Genomic DNA, 17,136 nt, shown 5'->3' with positions numbered 1-17,136 from the left:
GGACTCTCAACCACTGCACCACCAGGGAAGCCCAGGCCTGTGTATTCTTTTGCTCACTCCTTGCTGTCCCAAGACAAGCTTCCACATGGGTAAAAATGGGACACTGAATGGGGAGCCCCAAGTTTTCTTCTAGCTGGTAATTCTCCCAGCCAAATTTTCCATGAGCAGATTCCATGGGGGTTGTCTTTAATGCTCCATATTAACAGGACATTTAAAAGTGTTTCTTTTTATTTGTTCTTGGTCCTTGCCATCTTTTCCCATCATTCAAGGAAGAATAGAGAAAAAGCAAAACAGAAACAGAGACTAGGGCAATACAGGATTTTTCAACCTTTTCTGAAGTGCTATATATCTCTGCAATTAAGACAATCTTTTGAAACTTAAAACAAAAAAATCTTCCTTAATTAGGATTGACATCCTCTGAGTAGATACCATCTGCTGTAGCAGGCCAACCCTGTCCTCCGCAGCTCTTGGCAGTTACAGGTGAGTAGGGGCCCCCTCTCCGTTCCCACACCCCTGCTCAAGAAGCTGCCAGGGAGCTCTCAGGCAGTAGCAGCAGGCAGGAAGTGGGGTGGGAGTGAGGGGGGGCTCTCCACCCATTAGCAGATGCTTAAGTAGTAGGCAGGGGAACTTTTCTATGGAGAAATTCAGGTCAGCAGATACTCCAAACCAATTTATACCATGCTACCCAGTCGTGGAAGTAAATTCAAATGCTAAGAAAGGACCTGGACCTGCCAATCCCCTTATTTTCTTCCCTACCTTGGGCTTGGCACCCAAAAGAATAAAACGAGAGCAGTTGGACTTGGTGGTTTAAAGGGAATTATTTGGCAACTTCGAGGAAGTGAAGGCAGCACAGACCAAGGCAAGCTGTCTTCATGGAACATCACGTACCAGTGACTAAATGTCAGGACCCATCATTTCCAAGTGGTGACGTCTACACAGGTTTAGTAGTATGCTCATTCAGATTTAACCAAAAGACAAGCTTGACAGATTATCAGAATTTTTGGGGGAGGGCAGTGTGTGGAGTCAGGTAATTTTACAAATGACTTCATAATTTTTTTTTTTTTAAAGCACAGCAATATTATCAACCTAGTGGTTTTTGCTATAGTCTATTCTAGTAAAATGTGAAATAGAAGTTCTGCCAAAAGCACAGAAAACATATCCAAACAAGTCATTATAGATTACATTACAACTCTAAAATAAAAATGTCTAAACATGTGTTTGTCCATTAGACTTTTTTTTTAATTAATTTTTATTGGAGTATGGTTGCTTTACGGTGTCCATCAGACTTGAGTGCATTTTTGTTAACGCTTTCCTTGTGGAAGAAATCTGACTTTTTCTTATGCTACTTCCTTAACAATAAGTTACTATGGCTTTAACAAGTGCCTATGGGCTGGGTTCATAATTTGACGTTATATTCTGAAAAATAATTTTTACATTCCATCAACAACAGGAAAACATTAAATGATTACCTCTGTAAATTTGTTCCGATTGGCTTGCAAGCCAACTTTTACTACCTCAAAAGGGTTGACCACAATGGCTTCTGTTAGTCCAGATCCCAATCCAGCAATGGCAAAGGTCTAGAAAAATTAAGTCAATCAATACTTTAAAACAAGTCATCATGTGTATGGGGTTAAACATCCTACTCATTAGTGCAGCTGAATGTTATAATGAGAATGGAGCAACTCACAGAAATGCACCATATACCATTACTAAACAGCTTCAGATCTTGATTAGATGCTGACAATTCATGAAGAAGAAATTACAGAAGCCACAAACCACATCCTAACAATTCAAAATAAAATGTCAAGGCCCCATCAACAATGACTTTGTCCTTTAATGAAAAGAAAGGTTGTTTTACTTATTTAAGGTGGATACTAAAACGTCTGCACATGTAACAACTAAAAGAGAGTTTGACTCAAAAAAGGAGAGCTTCATTTTTAAACATCTACTTAAATACATGTATTGAGCCTATAAGAAATTCAAGGAGGAGAACCACAAATAAAATGCTTATAAAAAGCTGAATTTCAGGTAACCAAACGGTATAGCCAAAAATATTTAAATGTATAGCCATATTCTTAGAGTCATTATTCTAGGAAATTAAGAAACAAAAAAAACAGTTTAAAATTAATCCTTTATCTGACTTTTTAAACTGATAATTGCCCTATTCTTCTAGACCTAGAAGCTGAGGAATAAAAGTTGAGGTCAGAGATAAATAGGTTGTCTTGAAGGGCTCAGATAAAATCTAGAACATTTATCAAAAGGTGGCTGTGGGGCTTCCCTGGTGGCACAGTGCTTGAGAGTCCGCCTGCTGATGTGGGGGACACGGGTTCGTGCCCTGGTCTGGGAAGATCCCATGTGCCGCGGAGTGGCTGGGCCCGTGAGCCATGGCCGCTGAGCCTGCGCGTCTGGAGCCTGTGCTCCGCAATGGGAGAGGCCACAACAGTGAGAGGCCCGTGTACCGCAAAAAAAAAAAAAAAAGGTGGCTGTGTATCAGGTTCTTATTTGTTATCTGTTAAGAACTTCAGCAGTAGGAAAGAACTTCTAGAATTTTCCACTGAGTAGAATGCTTAAAGGATTTTCAGAAACTTTGTATCAAAAATGACCACAACTATTAAAACGCACACACACACACACAGAGCAGGAAAACAAAATGAAACAAAGCCTCAAACCTTCAAAAGAGATGCTGAAAAAAATAAATCTTTGGTGCTGAAGCTCTAATTTCAGGGGAAGAGGTAATACTGTATACAACTAGGAGAAAAAAAAAAGTCAATGAAGAGTAAAGAAGAGATGCTTGTATTCGGAGCCTCTAATTTCTTCAAAGTAGGAGACTAAAAGAGAAAAGGGAGAAAGGAATGTTCTATAACCTTAAAAGGGGAGGCAAGGTGGAACCAGGGCAGGATCCAGAGCCAGGAAGTCTGGGTTTAGGTTCTGGTTTTGCCACTTTATTGGCTGTGTGACCAGAGATGCCATGTACAGTAGTTTGGGCACAAAGTTACATGTGGAGGCTGAAATCAGCCTGCACCCTACTTGCCAAGCCAGAAAGGCATCAGTCAGGAGAAAGGGGCACCTTTTCATAATCCACACAAAAACACCGTTTGTGTTAGCTGCAGCTCTGTGTTTAAATCACTGAGTCTTTTAAAGAAGATGTGGTACATATATTCAATGGAATATTACTCAGACATTAAAAAGAATGAAATAATGTCATTTGCAGCAACATGGATGGACATGGAGATTATCATACTAAGTGAAGTAAGTCAGACAGAGAAAGACAAATATCACATGATATCACTTACATACAGAATCTTAAAAATATGATACAAATGAACTTATTTACAAAACAGACTCACAGACTTAGAGAACGAATTTATGGTTATGGTCGGGGGGGAAGGTTAGGGGAGGGGGATAGATTGGGAGTTTGGGATTGACATGTACACACTGCTATATTTAAAATAAAATGCCTTTCCATGAAAAAAAAATCACTGAGTCTTTTATAAGCCACTGTTTTCTCATCTGTAAAATGGAGACAACAATATCTAATCTTTGATTTAATAAGGTTATTCTGAGGCTCAAAATAATGTGTGAAGGCCTTTTGTAAAGTGCTGTACAAAACCATTGTTACTGTTGCATGATGAGGAAGAATGGGATTGTATACAGATTCTAGGAGAGAGGGAATAACTAATGTTTTCCTTTCATGCCCCTTTATTATAATTTTAAACATATTTGTATAGGGTAACAGACAAAATATTTTATTCATTTACCTCAGACTTCCATCATGGAATCCAAAGGCAGAAAAAAAAAATACTAGTCCCAAACTCTTCTGACTGAAAAAGCTAAAATCCAGATGTTCAAGGTTTTATTACTATATGCAATCTTCCAAGTAATTCACTTTTTTGTTCTTCTATAAAACTCAGCTACATTTGCTGTCAGAACTAGTGTTCAGCAGTCCCTCGTCAAAAGAATTGATCAGCTATCAGCGGATCATGTTACTCAGATTGTTCCAGAGACCAGCGGTAACTGCTGGGTTCCCAGCCTCCCAGGCTTTTCATGTAAGAGCACTAGGGGACATTTAATGGCTGTTTAAGTGTCTAGCTGTATCAAAAAGAAACTGTAATAAATGAGTTCAAGAAAAGAGAAAAACTGTATACAGTTTGCATGAATTCGGTGAGAGGAGCTGAAGTAGCCAAATGCTTTTCTGTTTGAATTCTCAAGACAGAAGTGCAGTCTCTCACATGGTACCAATGCTTGACACAGGCTCAGCCACGGCCCTCTGGAAACTGTACTTTACTGTCCTTTGCTAGGAAGATTTTTTTTTTTTTTTTTTAGAATTGGCTTCTTTTTTTTTTTTTAAATTTATTTGTTTTATTTATTTATTTTTGGCTGCGTTGGGTCTCCGTTGCTACGCACGGGCTCTCTAGTTGCAGAGAGGGGCTACTCTTCACTGTGGTGCATGGGCTTCTCATTGTGGTGGCTTCTCTTGTTGCAGAGCATGGGCTCTAGGTGCGCGAGCTTAAGTAGTTGTGGTTCGCAGGCTCTAGAGCACAGGCTCAGTAGTTATGGCGCACATGCTTAGTTGCTCCGCAGCTTGTGGGATCTTCCCGGACCAGGGCTTGAACCCGTGTCCCCTGCATTGGCAGGCGGATTCTTAACCACCGCGCCATCGGGGAAGCCCTGCTAGGAAGTTTTTAATCCTCTTTTTAACAAGATGTTTTCAAAGTAAAGGGAGACAGTCAGGGAAGACACTGAGGAATTAAAAAAAATCTCAGCTTATTTCAGGACTCATGCTACCACTTCTCCTTCCGTGAGAGGCCGCTTCACAGCCCCCTTGTTTAAGCAGGAGGCTGAACTAGAGGTTTCTTTGTCATAAAACAAAGTGACACTATTAGGTTTCTTAATTGTATCCTTCCTAGAAAGGGAGTATGTATGATTTTTAAAATAGCAGCCACTTCTTCTTAATGAATCTTTAGAAATAAAGTAATGAAAGAGTTGAAGCTCAGAACTCTGCCCCTCTGGCTGAGTTCTAAGGTGCATAGCAGGTAAACTGGGGTATTTTCCTGGACGTTGGAAGACACATTGCGAATTGGAGGGCCAATGCAGATTTAGTTTAGTTTAGTTTTGTTTTGCTTTGCAGGTTTGGGGGAGAAATTAGTGCATTGGCTCTCTCTGGGGCTCTCACTGCATGCATATTGATAGAACCTGTTTGGTCAATATTATTTAACTTGTTTTGTGAAAAGCAGCGAAATCACGAAGAAGGAAAGGAGTGGCATCGGCAAATGTTCAAATCACCAAATGACTTTCATGTAATAGTTGAGATGTGTCATTGTAAGATCACTGTTCTCCCCAACTATAAAAGGCCCCTCAGCCTGCATCTGACCACAGAGTGACCTGAAGTCCTATAGTTAATACAGCTTGAGCAAAAGCTGCAAAAGTGACCTGTTAGGAAATAATTTTAGATACAGTGACTTTCACATAAATAGATATGTGCAGTATGTATGTAAACATACACATGTTTTGGCTTCAAAAGAGTCTTTGGCAAATGTACTCTTTATATTCTTGACCACATCTCATATGGGCCTTTCCACACATATCATTATTATCATAAATTCATCACTGGGAGCTATAAAATGGCCAAATTGTGAGTTATTAGGAAGATGGCTTTCAACAAGTAGCTGAACATTGAATAACTCGAATTCATATTTTAGTAGCTGAGCTTGGGGAATCAAAAGGGTTTTTGTTTCCAGATTTTGCTGTATGAAATAACACACACACTTAAGTATAATAAATACTCTCACTTACCAATGCTGGTGACAGTGACACATATCCTAGCAATTTCTTGTACTGCTCAAAGGTGAAAAACTGTGAAACAAAACCAAACCAGAGATTTATAACAATTTCCTGCAACAAACCTTTTAATTGACTCAAATTTCTTTAGTAAATCATTATATTCACCAGCATTCTAAAAAATGATAAACCATCAAACACAGTTTTTAATCCAGTCTTGGGTAGTTGCTATTGAATCTTACTTGAACATTCACATTTTCAAATGCAGCTATAATAGCCTACAGAAGAGCTGATGGAATCTTTTATAGCAGTAAATGAACCATACAGCTTCCATTTACCATGACCATTTTCAGTTCCCCCAGACATCAATAGACTCCTTTTTTATGGCAGTGATTCAAAATTATAGGCATAGAGACCTGAAATCTTTGGTCTCCTATGTTTTCTCTGTGGCCTGCTTTCCCAGTGAATGCCCAATTTTCTAACCCATTTGTAAAAGACATCCACTTCTCAGCTTTAACTCGCATTTATACTGCTGTGTATCTCTACTGTTCCATGGGATTTCTAAACACTCAATGATGACGAAGATGCCATGATAAACTAGGGAAGGACCCAACAAGGACATCTAGTCCATCCACTGCCTGAAAGTAAGACTGTCCTCAACCTCAGTGAAAAAAGAGAGCTGCTTATTCCTTCCTTAAAAATCTGACGATGATGAAGATTTTGTTGGTTCCTTCAGTAGATGATGTTTAATATAATTTTCTCTGTAAATGGATTTCAATGGAGGCAAATCCAATCAATCACTTTGTATAATATGTTCCAAATAAAGTTTTCTCCTCTCTTTTTATATTATATATTTTGGACAACGATCTGCTTGAACATGATGGTTTGCTCCTGGGGTCCTCTGTTAGGTAGCGGCCAACATCACTGATAAAACACACCCTTAGGTCCTGCTGGGGTCTGATTCTCAAGACCTCAGAAATGGCCTGGGTATTTTATGGTCTTAATATGTCTTCTACTCTATTACTTTATAACCCAGTACTATGGGGCAAGAAATAAATATAGATTTGAGAGCCAAATAATATTCTGTTGTTACAAAGAGGTAGTTCCATGTAAACATGGCTCTCATGTGTCTTTGGGCAGTTCCAGAGTCATTGCCATCACCAGATAGATGGATTCTCTTAAAGACTCAGCAACTATTTTTGTGCTATGTTCCTTTAAACCAACTATGGATGTAGATTTCTGTAGAAAAGGAATTCATTCATTCACTCATTCAACAAATATTTCTTGGTTCTACGCACTGGGGATGCAGCAGTAAACAAAGAGAAACCCCTGTCTTCTTGGTCTAACATTCCAGTGGATGGTGATAACCCTGAAACTATCCTAGTGTTCAAATAATACCACCAGGAGCCACAACAGGTTTGATGAGCGATGCACTAGAAACGATTAAAAGGAAAAGGGTTATGATCTTGGGTTTAAAAAATAATTTATTTTTTCTTCCTTTTCATGGTCATCATCGTAACTATTCTTTGATAATCACCCTGCGTGGATTTTGACATAAGCAGTCCTAGGTTTGAATCCTGAATTAGCTATGGAGGCATAGCTTGACCTTTCTAACACTGAAGAACACAAAACTTCTAGAGTAGTCCTTAAATAAGAGAACTTGAGTTAAGATTTCTTGACATTCCTGGCACATAGGAGACTTTCAGAAAATCTTAGTTTCCATTTCCTTTCTTCACTTTGGATACTAAAGGAACCATTGATCCCTTATGTACATGTATCATTCATGAGAGCTTGCTGTGGTCTAGGAAACGTGCTAAGGCCTTTGGATGTGCTACTGCATTTAATCCATACAACATCACCAGGTAACAGGTAAGAGTACAACCATGATTCCCACTTGTAGATGCCTGTCCTGCAGCTAGTGAATGGAAGGATTGAGATTTCTCCCTAAGTCTATCTCCAAAGCCTGGGTATGCTCTTAACCACTACACTACACTGTACTGCTCACTGCTGAGCCATGCTATTTTAGTGGTTTGGAAAGAGGTTCTCTGTGATAGAGTTTTCTTTCTGCTGAGGTCTTCTTGCCTTCCCTGACCTTGGAAGCTGAGTCCCTCAAGGCAGAAGATTTCAGACTTTTTTGACCACAATCTACTATTTACCATATTTATCATAATCTATTTACCCAGCACAGGTACACATGCACATGTAGTACACACTCATATTTATAACTGAAACAAAACATTGCTGTAAAACAATGTTTAGCTCTTCACTATGTGTAATGCATTCTGTTTCTACTCTATTTCATCAAAAAATTTTCTGGTGAACCACTACATCTAGTGACCCATCAAATTGATTTCAGGACTCACAGGTCATGACCCATACTTTGGAAACACTTCTCTAAGGGGTCTATGTGGGTTTGGGAAAGTTCTGGGAGATGATGGACCTCACAGAATGCCTCACTACCTTGCTCCCTTCCAGTGTGAGGATGCATTTTTTTTTCCTTCTGACTTTCTGTCATGACAAAGAATTAAGGAACAAACTGAGATCTCAAAGGAGAAGTGTGGGGACATAGACTTGATCTGTCACTCTAAGCAATTCTCACAGGCAATTCCAAGTCTACACTTTGGGGCAATTCTAGGCTTTTCATTTCCCCATCTCTAAAACTGTTTTAAAAAAACTCCCACCAGCTGGTTGGTACTCATCAGCAGTCTGGCTGGAAGATTCTGGTGAATGGCTAGGATGAAGTGATTCAGGTTCCTACAAATAAAGAAGCCTCACAGATCAGAGATAAGTTGCTAATGTATTAAATTCAAAAGTAATGAACAGGGACTCCCCTGGTGGTGCAGTGGATAAGACTCTGCGCTCCCAATGCAGGGGGCCTGGGTTCGATCCCTGGTCTGGGAGCTAGATCCCACACGCATGCTACAACTAGGAGTTCGCATGCCACAACTGAGGAGCCCGTGAGGTGCAACTAAGGAGCCCGCCTGCTGCAACTAACACCCAGCGTGACCAAATAAATAAATAAATATTAAAGTAGTGAATAATATATATTACATATTCTAATAAGCAAATAGTGCTTCAAACTAAAAATAAAAAATCTTGTTTTAATTTCTACCTTTGCAACCAAAGTCTAATTTACTGAATATAAAATATTATCTCAAGAAAGGAAATATTAAAATCTTTTAAAATGGATTTTCAATAATAGTAAATAACATAATGCCATTATAGTTTGAAACCAATATTAAATAAAAATATTCATTCATTCAACAAATATTTACTGGATGCCTCCCATGTGCAAAGCTTAGAAGACATTATACTACAACTATATTCTTAAGAACTAGTAGATTGTTACTTTAATTCCTTTCTATAGAGCACTGCTCTTTTACTTCCTTCATGATATTTCTTAATATTTCTCATCCACAACACTAGTTAGTGCAGAGATGTGATAAAGGTACCCTATCACATAAGACATGAGGTTACACTCTAAGGATGAAATTAGGAGGGTCAACGTGTAATAATGTCACCTACCCAGAGTCATGCAAATGTGTGACTTAAGAGGTTTGAAAACATTCGTATTCAGTCAAGGCTTTGGGAACCTTGAATATAAAATCTTGAATCCAAACTAATATGCTATATATAACCTATAAAGTGGAACCTTGAAATTGGTAGTCTGGTTGGATTTACCCCAGGAAAGGGGCTGGACCTCGGGGACAGGCCGTGTGGTCCCTGGAGAAGTGTCAAGTTGTGCTTCGGCAGGGGAGGTGGGTACAGTTTGCCTGGGCGACCCAGCCCTCCTGACGGCACTTTCCCCTTTGCTTTCATCCACGCTCACTAAGCAGTCTGATCACTAAGCTGACCTCCCAGATCGTCTATTCTGGGAGGCAGTTAAATTACCTGGAAACAGTTTGATCCATTTGGGTCTTACTTTTAACGAGTGGGACCTGAGCAGTGCTCAGACTAGGGTTAACTATTCTGCGATACAGAGGCAAACACCTTCTGGGTACACCTCTCAATACCCTGTGCATTTCTTTTCTTTTTTTTTTTTTGCATTACAATTTTTTTAAACATCTTTTTTGGAGTATAATTGCTTTACAATGGGGTGTTAGTTTCTGCTTTATAACAAAGTGAATCAGCTATACGTATACATATATCCCCATATCCTCTCCCTCTTGCGTCTCCTTCCCACTCTTCCTATCCCACCCCTATAGGTGGTCACAAAGAACTGAGCTGATCTCCCTGTGCTATGTGGCTGCTTCCCACTAGCTACCTAGTTTACATTTGGTAGTGTATATATGTCCATGCCACTCTCTCACTTCGTCCCACCTTCCCCTTCCCCGTGTCCTCAAGTCCATTCTCTACGTCTGCATCTTTATCCCTGTCCTGCCCCTAGATTCTTCATAACCTTTTTTTTCTTTGAGATTCCATATATATGTATTAGCATACGGTATTTGTTTTTCTCTTTCTGACTTACTTCACTCTGTATGACAGACTCTAGATCCATCCATCTCACTAGAAATAACTCAATTTCGTTTCTTTTTATGGCTGAGTAATATTCCATTGTATTTATGTGCCACATCTTCATTATCCATTCATCTGCTGATGGACACTTAGGTTGCTTCCATGTCCTGGCTATTGTAAATAGAGCTGCAATGAACATTGTGGTACATGACTCTTTTTGAATTATGGTTTTCTCAGGGTATATGCCCAGTAGTGGGATTGTTGGGTCATACGGTAGTCCTATTTTTAGTTTTTTAAGGATCCTCCATACTGTTCTCCATAGCATCTTTAGGATTCTCTATGTATAGTATCATGTCATCTGCAAACAGTGACAGCTTTACTTCTTCTTTTCCAATTAGGATTCCTTATATTTCTTTTTCTTCTCTGATTGCTGTGGCTAAAACTTCCAAAACTATGTTGAATAATAGTGGTGAGAGTGGGCAACCTTGTCTTGTTCCTGATCTTAGTGGAAATGGTTTCAGTTTTTCACCATTGAGAATGATGTTGGCTGTGGCTTTGTCATATATGGCCTTTATTATGTTGAGGTAAGTTCCCTCTATGCCTACTTTCTGGAGGGTTTTTATCATAAATGGGTGTTGAATTTTGTCAAAAGCTTTCTCTGCATCTATTGAGATGATCATATGGTTTTTAATCCTTTAAGTTGTTAATATGGTTTATCACATTGCTTGATTTGCATATATTGAAGAATCCTTGCATTCCTGGGATAAACCCAACTTGATCATGGTTATGTGATCCTTCTAATGTGCTGTTGGATTCTGTTTGCTAGTATTTTGTTGAGGATTTTCGCATCTATGTTCATCAGTGATATTGGCCTGTAGTTTTCTTTCTTTGTGACATCTTCGTCTGGTTTTGGTATCAGGGTGACGGTGGCCTCGTAGAATGAGTTTGGGAGTGTTCCTCCCTCTGCTATATTTTGGAAGAGTTTGAGAAGGATAGGTGTTAGCTCTTCTCTGAATGTTTGATAGAATTCGCCTGTGAAGCCATGTGATCCTGGGCTTCTGTTTGTTAGAAGATTTTTAAATCACAGTCTCAATTTCAGTGCTTGTGATTGGTCTGTTTATATTTTCTATTTCTTCCTGCTTCAGTCTCAGAATGTTGTGCTTTTCTAAGAATGTGTCCATTTCTTCCAGGTTGTCCATTTTACTGGCATATAGTTGCTTGTAGTAATCTCTCATGATCTTTTTTATTTCTGCAGTGTCAGTTGTTATTTCTCCTTTTTCGTTTCTAATTCTACTGATTTGAGTCTTCTCCGTTTTTTTCTTGATGAGTCTGGCTAATGGTTTATCAATTTTGATTATTTTCTCAAAAAGCCAGCTTTTAGTTTTACTGATCTTTGCTATTGTTTCCTTCATTTCTTTTTCATTTATTTCTGATCTGATATTTATGATTTCTTTCCTTCTGCTGACTTTGGGGGTTTTGTTCTTCTTTCTTTAATTGCTTTAGGTGTAAGGTTAGGTTGTTTATCTGAGATGTCTCTTGAGGTAGGATTGTATTGCTATAAACTTCCCTCTTAGAACTGCTTTTGCTGCATCCCATAGGTTTTGGGTCATTGTGTTTTCATTGTCATTTGTTTCTAGGTATTTTTTGATTTCCTCTTTGATTTCTTCAGTGATTTCTTGGTTATAAAGTAGTGTATTGTTTAGCCTAAATGTGTTTTTATTTTTTACAGATTTTTTTTCCTGTAATTGCTATCTAGTCTCATAGCATTGTGGTCAGAAAAGATACTTGATACAATTTCAATTTTCTGAAATTTACCAAGGCTTAATTTATGACCAAAGATATGATCTATCCTGGAGAATGTTCCATGAGCACTTGAGAAGAAAGTGTATTCTGTTGTTTTTGGATGGAATGTCTTATATATATAAATTAAGTGCATCTTGTTAATGTATCATTTAAAGCTTGTGTTTCCTTATTTATTTTCATTTTGGATGATCTGTCCATTGGTGAAAGTGGGGTGTTAAAGTCCCCTACTATGATTGTGTTAATGTCAATTTCCCCTTTTATGGCTGTTAGCATTTGCCTTATATATTGAGGTGTTCCTATGTTGGGTGTATAAATATTTACAATTGTTATATCTTCTTCTTGGATTGATACCTTGATCATTATGTAGTGTCCTTCTTTCTCTCTTGTAATAGTCTTTATTTTGAAGTCTATTTTGTCTTATATGAGAATTGCTACTCCAGCTTTCTTTTGATTTCCATTTGCATGGAATATCTTTTTCCATCCCCTCACTTTCAGTCTGTATGTGTCCCTAGGTCTGAAGTCGGTGTCTGTAGACAACATATGTACGGCTTTTGTTTTTTTATCCATTTAGCCACTCTATGTCTTTTGGCTGGAGCATTTAATCCATTTACAATTAAGGTAATTATCAATATGTACGTTCCTATTACCATTTTCTTAATTGTTTTGGTTTTTTTTTTATTGTAGGTCTTTTCCTTCCCTTGTGTTTCCTGCGTAGAGAAGTTATGGTTTTAATTTCTCCATTAAATCTGAATGAGATCCTTGCTGGGTAGAGTAATCTTGGTTGTAGGTTTTTCCCTTTCATCACTTTAAACATGTCCTGCCACTCCCTTCTGGCTTGCAGAGTTTCTGGTGAAAGATCAGCTGTTAACCTTATGGGGATTCCCTTGTATATTATTTGTTGCTTTTCCCTTGCTGCTTTTGATATTTTTCCTTTGTATTTAATGTTTGATAGTTTGATTAATATGTGTATTGGCATGTTTCTCCTTGGATTTAGCCTGTACGGGACTCTCTGCACTCCCTGGACTCGATTAACTATTTCCTTTCCCATATTAGGGAAGTTTTCAACTATAACCTCTTCAAATATTTTCTCAGTCCCTTTCTTTTTCTCTTATTCTTCTGGGACACCTACAATGCGAATGATGGTGCATTTAATATTGTCCCAGAAGTCTCTGAGACCGTCCTCAATTATGTTCATTCTTTTTTCTTTATTTTGCTCTGTGGTAATCATTTCCACTATTTTATCTTCCAGGTCACTGACCCCTTCTTCTGACTCAGTTATTCTGCTATTGATTCCTTCTAGAGAATTTTTAATTTCATTTATTGTGTTGTTCATCACTGTTTGTTTGCTCTTTAGTTCTTGTAGGTCCTTGGTAAATGTTTCTTGTACTTTCTCCATTCTATTTCCAAGATTTTGGATCATCTTTACTATGATTACTCTGAATTCTTTTTCAGGTATACTGCTTATTTCCTCTTCGTTTGTTTGGTCTGGTGGGTTTTTACCTTGCTCCTTCATCTGCTCTGTGTCTCTCTGTCTTCTCATTTTGCTTATCTTACTGTGTTTGGGGTCTCCTTTTCTGCGGGTTTGTAGTTCCCGTTGTTTTTGGTGTCTGCCTCCAGTGGCTAAGGTTGGTTCAGTGGGTTGTGTAGGCTTTCTGGTGGTGGGGACTAGTGCCTGTGTTCTGGTGGATGAGGCTGGATCTTGTCTTTCTGGTGGGCAGGATTGTGCCCAGTGGTGTGTTTTGGGATGCCTGTGATCTTATTATTATTTTAGGCAGCCTCTCTGCTAATGGGTGGGGTTGTGTTCCTGTGTTGCTAGTTGTTTGTCATATGGTGTCCTGCACTGTCGCTTGCTGGTCATTGAGTGGAGCTGTGTCTTAGCGCTGAGATGGAGATCTCTGGGAGAGCTTTCGCTGTTTGATATTATGTGGAGCCGGGTGGTCTCTGGTGAACCGATGTCCTGAACTCGGCTCCCCCACCTCAGAGGCACAGACCTGACACCTGGCTGGAGCACCAAGACCCTGTCAGCCACACGACTCAGAATACGGACAGAACTGTAGGACAAATGGTAAAAGCAAAGCTATACAGACAAAACCACACAATGAAGCATACACATACACACTCACAAAAAGACAAAAAGGAAAAAAACATATATATCATTGCTCCCAAAGTCCACTGCCTCAATTTTGGGATGATTCGTTGTCTATTCAGGTATTCCACAGATTCAGGGTACATCAAGTTGATTGTGGAGATTTAATCTGCTGCTCCTGAGGCTGCTGGGAGAGATTTCCCTTTCTCTCCTTTATTTGCACAGCTCCTGGGGTTCAGCTTTGCATTGGCCCCACCTCTGTGTGTAGGTCGCCTGAGGGCGTCTGTTCCTGCCTAGACAGGATGGGGTTAAGTAGCAGCTGATTAGGGGGATTTGGTCACTCAGGCTAGGGGGAGGGAGGGGTATGGAATGTGGGGCGAGCCTGCAGTGGTAGAGGCTGGCATGACGTTGCAGCAGCCTGAGGCGTGCCGTGTGTTCTCCTGGGGAAGTTGTCCCTGGATCACGGGACCCTGGCAGTGGCGGGCTACACAGGCTCCCGGGAGGGGAGGTGTGGACAGTGACCTGTGCTTGTACACAGGCTTCTTGGTGGCTGCTGCAGCAGCCGTAGCATCTCATGCCCGTCTCTGGGGTCCGCGCTGATAGCCACAGCCCGCGCCCATCTCTGGAGCTCGTTTAGGCGGTGTTCTGAATCCCCTCTCCTTGCGCACCCTGAAACAATGGTCTCTTGCCTCTTAGGCAAGTCTAGACTTTTCCCAGACTCCCTCCCCGCTAGCTGTGGGGCACTAGCCCCCTTCACAACGTGTTCATGCAGCCAACCCCAGTCCTCTCCCTGGGATCCGACCTCCGAAGCCCGAGTCTCAGCTCTCAGACCCCACCCATCCTGGCGGTTGAGCAAACAAGCCTCTTGGGCTGGTGAGTGCTGGTCTGCACCAATCCTCTGTGCGGGAATCTCTCCGCTTTGCCCTCCGCACCCCTGTTGCTGCGATCTCCTCCGTGGCTCCGAAGCTTCCCCCTCGCCACTACCCGTCTCCGCCAGTGAAGGGGTTTCCTAGTGTGTGGAAACCTTTCCTCCTTCACAGCTCCCTCCCACTGGTGCAGGTCCCGTCCCTATCCTTTTGTCTCTGTTTATTCTTTTTTCTTTTGCCCTACCAAGGTACGTGGGGGAGTTTCTTGCCTTTTGGGAAGTCTGAGGTCTTCTGCCAGCGTTCAGTAGGTGTTCTGTAGGAGTTGTTCCATGTGTAGATGTATTTCTGATGTATTTGTGGGGAGGAAGGTCAACTCCATGTCTTACTCTTCTGCCATCTTGAAGGTCTCTTCCACCCTGTGCATTTTGAGGCCTCCCAGTTTGGCTGCTGGGAACAGACACTGTTCCCAGCCCCGCGTGACTGCCCAGCACTGATCCCCTGAATCCTTCGGACAGCTGTTTCCAGGCCTTGCTTGTTTCCTCATATGTGCTCAGGTCAGCTGAATACTTGAGGCGTCCCTCTGCAGACCTTAGGTGTCTCTCTCTGTGCAGCTCTCTCCTTCTCTGGTGCTATGGCCTGGGAGCTCTAGGTGCCTTGCCCTCCCTGGCCTCTCAGCTCCTTCTCAACCCAGGGAGTCCACTGGTTGAGGGAGTCAACTGGATTTTTCCTGTGTGTCCCTGGAAACTCTCTCAAGCCAGTGACCTGGGGCAATCCGTAGGGCTCATCTCATTTGTTTTCCATCTCAGGTATGACTCTCCCTCCTTGTCTTATGTCCAGTGTCTTAAAAATTGTGGTTTCATATATGTTGTTCATTTTCTGTTCTTGCTGTTTCAGGCAGGAGAGAAAATCTGGTCCCTGTGACTTCATCTTGGCTGGAAATACAGTGGTGAACAAATAGACTTCACAGTATATCAATATAATCTTTCATGAGTTTGGTTAGCATTAAGCAGTCCTTGAGAATCTGACCATGGAATAATGGTGTTTCTGGACCTGTGAAGCTCAAGACTAGATCCTGGAACCTGGCACATTGTTCCTGCCATCCCTGAGTAAACAGCTGGTCTCTTTTTGAGGTCTTCATTTCTTTTTGCTAACTACAATACTAATTCTGTCTTCATTTGTGAAAGGGGAAGTTTCATTTATTTAGCATAAATGAATCTTATTATTTTAATGATGAATCTCATTTCAAAGAATAAAGAACAGAAAAAAACAACATTATCTGTTTCTAGACATTGTCTGTTTAAATACACACACACACATAATATTCAGGGAGCATATATACGTATGTATGTGTGTGTGTATATCTATGGTCTCTGAATATTTTTTCAAAGTAAACTTTGATGACATCCAATGAAGCAGTTTTTGATGTATGAAACTGTTGCAATCAGATGATCATTTTCCTCACAAATACTAAGATAAAGTATCTATAAAATGAGTGTTTTCATAAATTGTGCTGAAAAACTAGTGCTATCCATCTGGCAAAGACACACTAAACTCGAAGTTATACTTAAAAAGGCAACGTACTTACCATATGTCTCAATAATTTTAAGGTAAAATCTACTTGAAACAACATGTCTGGGACACATACACCATATCCAGTTGCCCAGAAGTTCATCTGTTAACCATTGTTCTGGCAGGGAGCATTGCTTTTTTTAAGTAGAGACTAATTCAGTTTTGTAAAGCTCAAGTTTTTTTTTTCTTCCATAAAAGACTGTTCAACATTGATAAACCTTAATCCTCTTAAAGTTTAAATTGTATCCAACATACAGTATTAAGGAAAAATATTCCATGAAAAACTAATTATAGTTTACTTTATTTATACACGTAAAACTCTGAACAAATGAATATATTATTCCATGGAGACAAAGTGACTTTCCTTTTGAACAGGAACTATGCTCTGTTTGTTTACTTGGGCAATCTTTTATCAAGTGAAGCCATTTCATAATTCAACTCAGCCCTCTTGTGTACTTTGGTGAACTTTTTCCAGATTCTCTATTGCGATTCAGATCCTTTTCTTTTTTTTTTTTTGATTCAGATCCTTATAATGAAATTTGTATTGAAGTAATAATATAAAATCACAAAAACTATGGC

The 17,136-nt window shown here is 40.0% G+C and overlaps 1 protein-coding gene across 1 annotated transcript in view; it reads right to left on the bottom strand.

Moving 5' to 3' along the window:
• Positions 1-17,136, bottom strand: part of SLC25A21 (solute carrier family 25 member 21) — a 490,584-nt gene that overhangs the window by 49,520 nt on the left and 423,928 nt on the right. Inside the window, exons 5-6 of the mRNA XM_024762014.1 lie at positions 5,794-5,853; positions 1,470-1,577 (exon numbers count right to left, since the gene is read on the bottom strand). Of these exons, the coding sequence (XP_024617782.1) occupies positions 1,470-1,577; positions 5,794-5,853 (168 nt within the window). The remainder of the gene's footprint in view (positions 1-1,469; positions 1,578-5,793; positions 5,854-17,136) is intronic.

This window comes from Neophocaena asiaeorientalis, unplaced genomic scaffold (genome assembly GCF_003031525.2).
Source record: "Neophocaena asiaeorientalis asiaeorientalis breed wild unplaced genomic scaffold, Neophocaena_asiaeorientalis_V1.1 scaffold190, whole genome shotgun sequence".
NCBI classification, from domain to species: domain Eukaryota; kingdom Metazoa; phylum Chordata; class Mammalia; order Artiodactyla; family Phocoenidae; genus Neophocaena; species Neophocaena asiaeorientalis.
The sequence above is the reverse complement of the archived record's forward strand: the minus strand, read 5'-3'. Positions and strand labels throughout refer to the sequence as shown.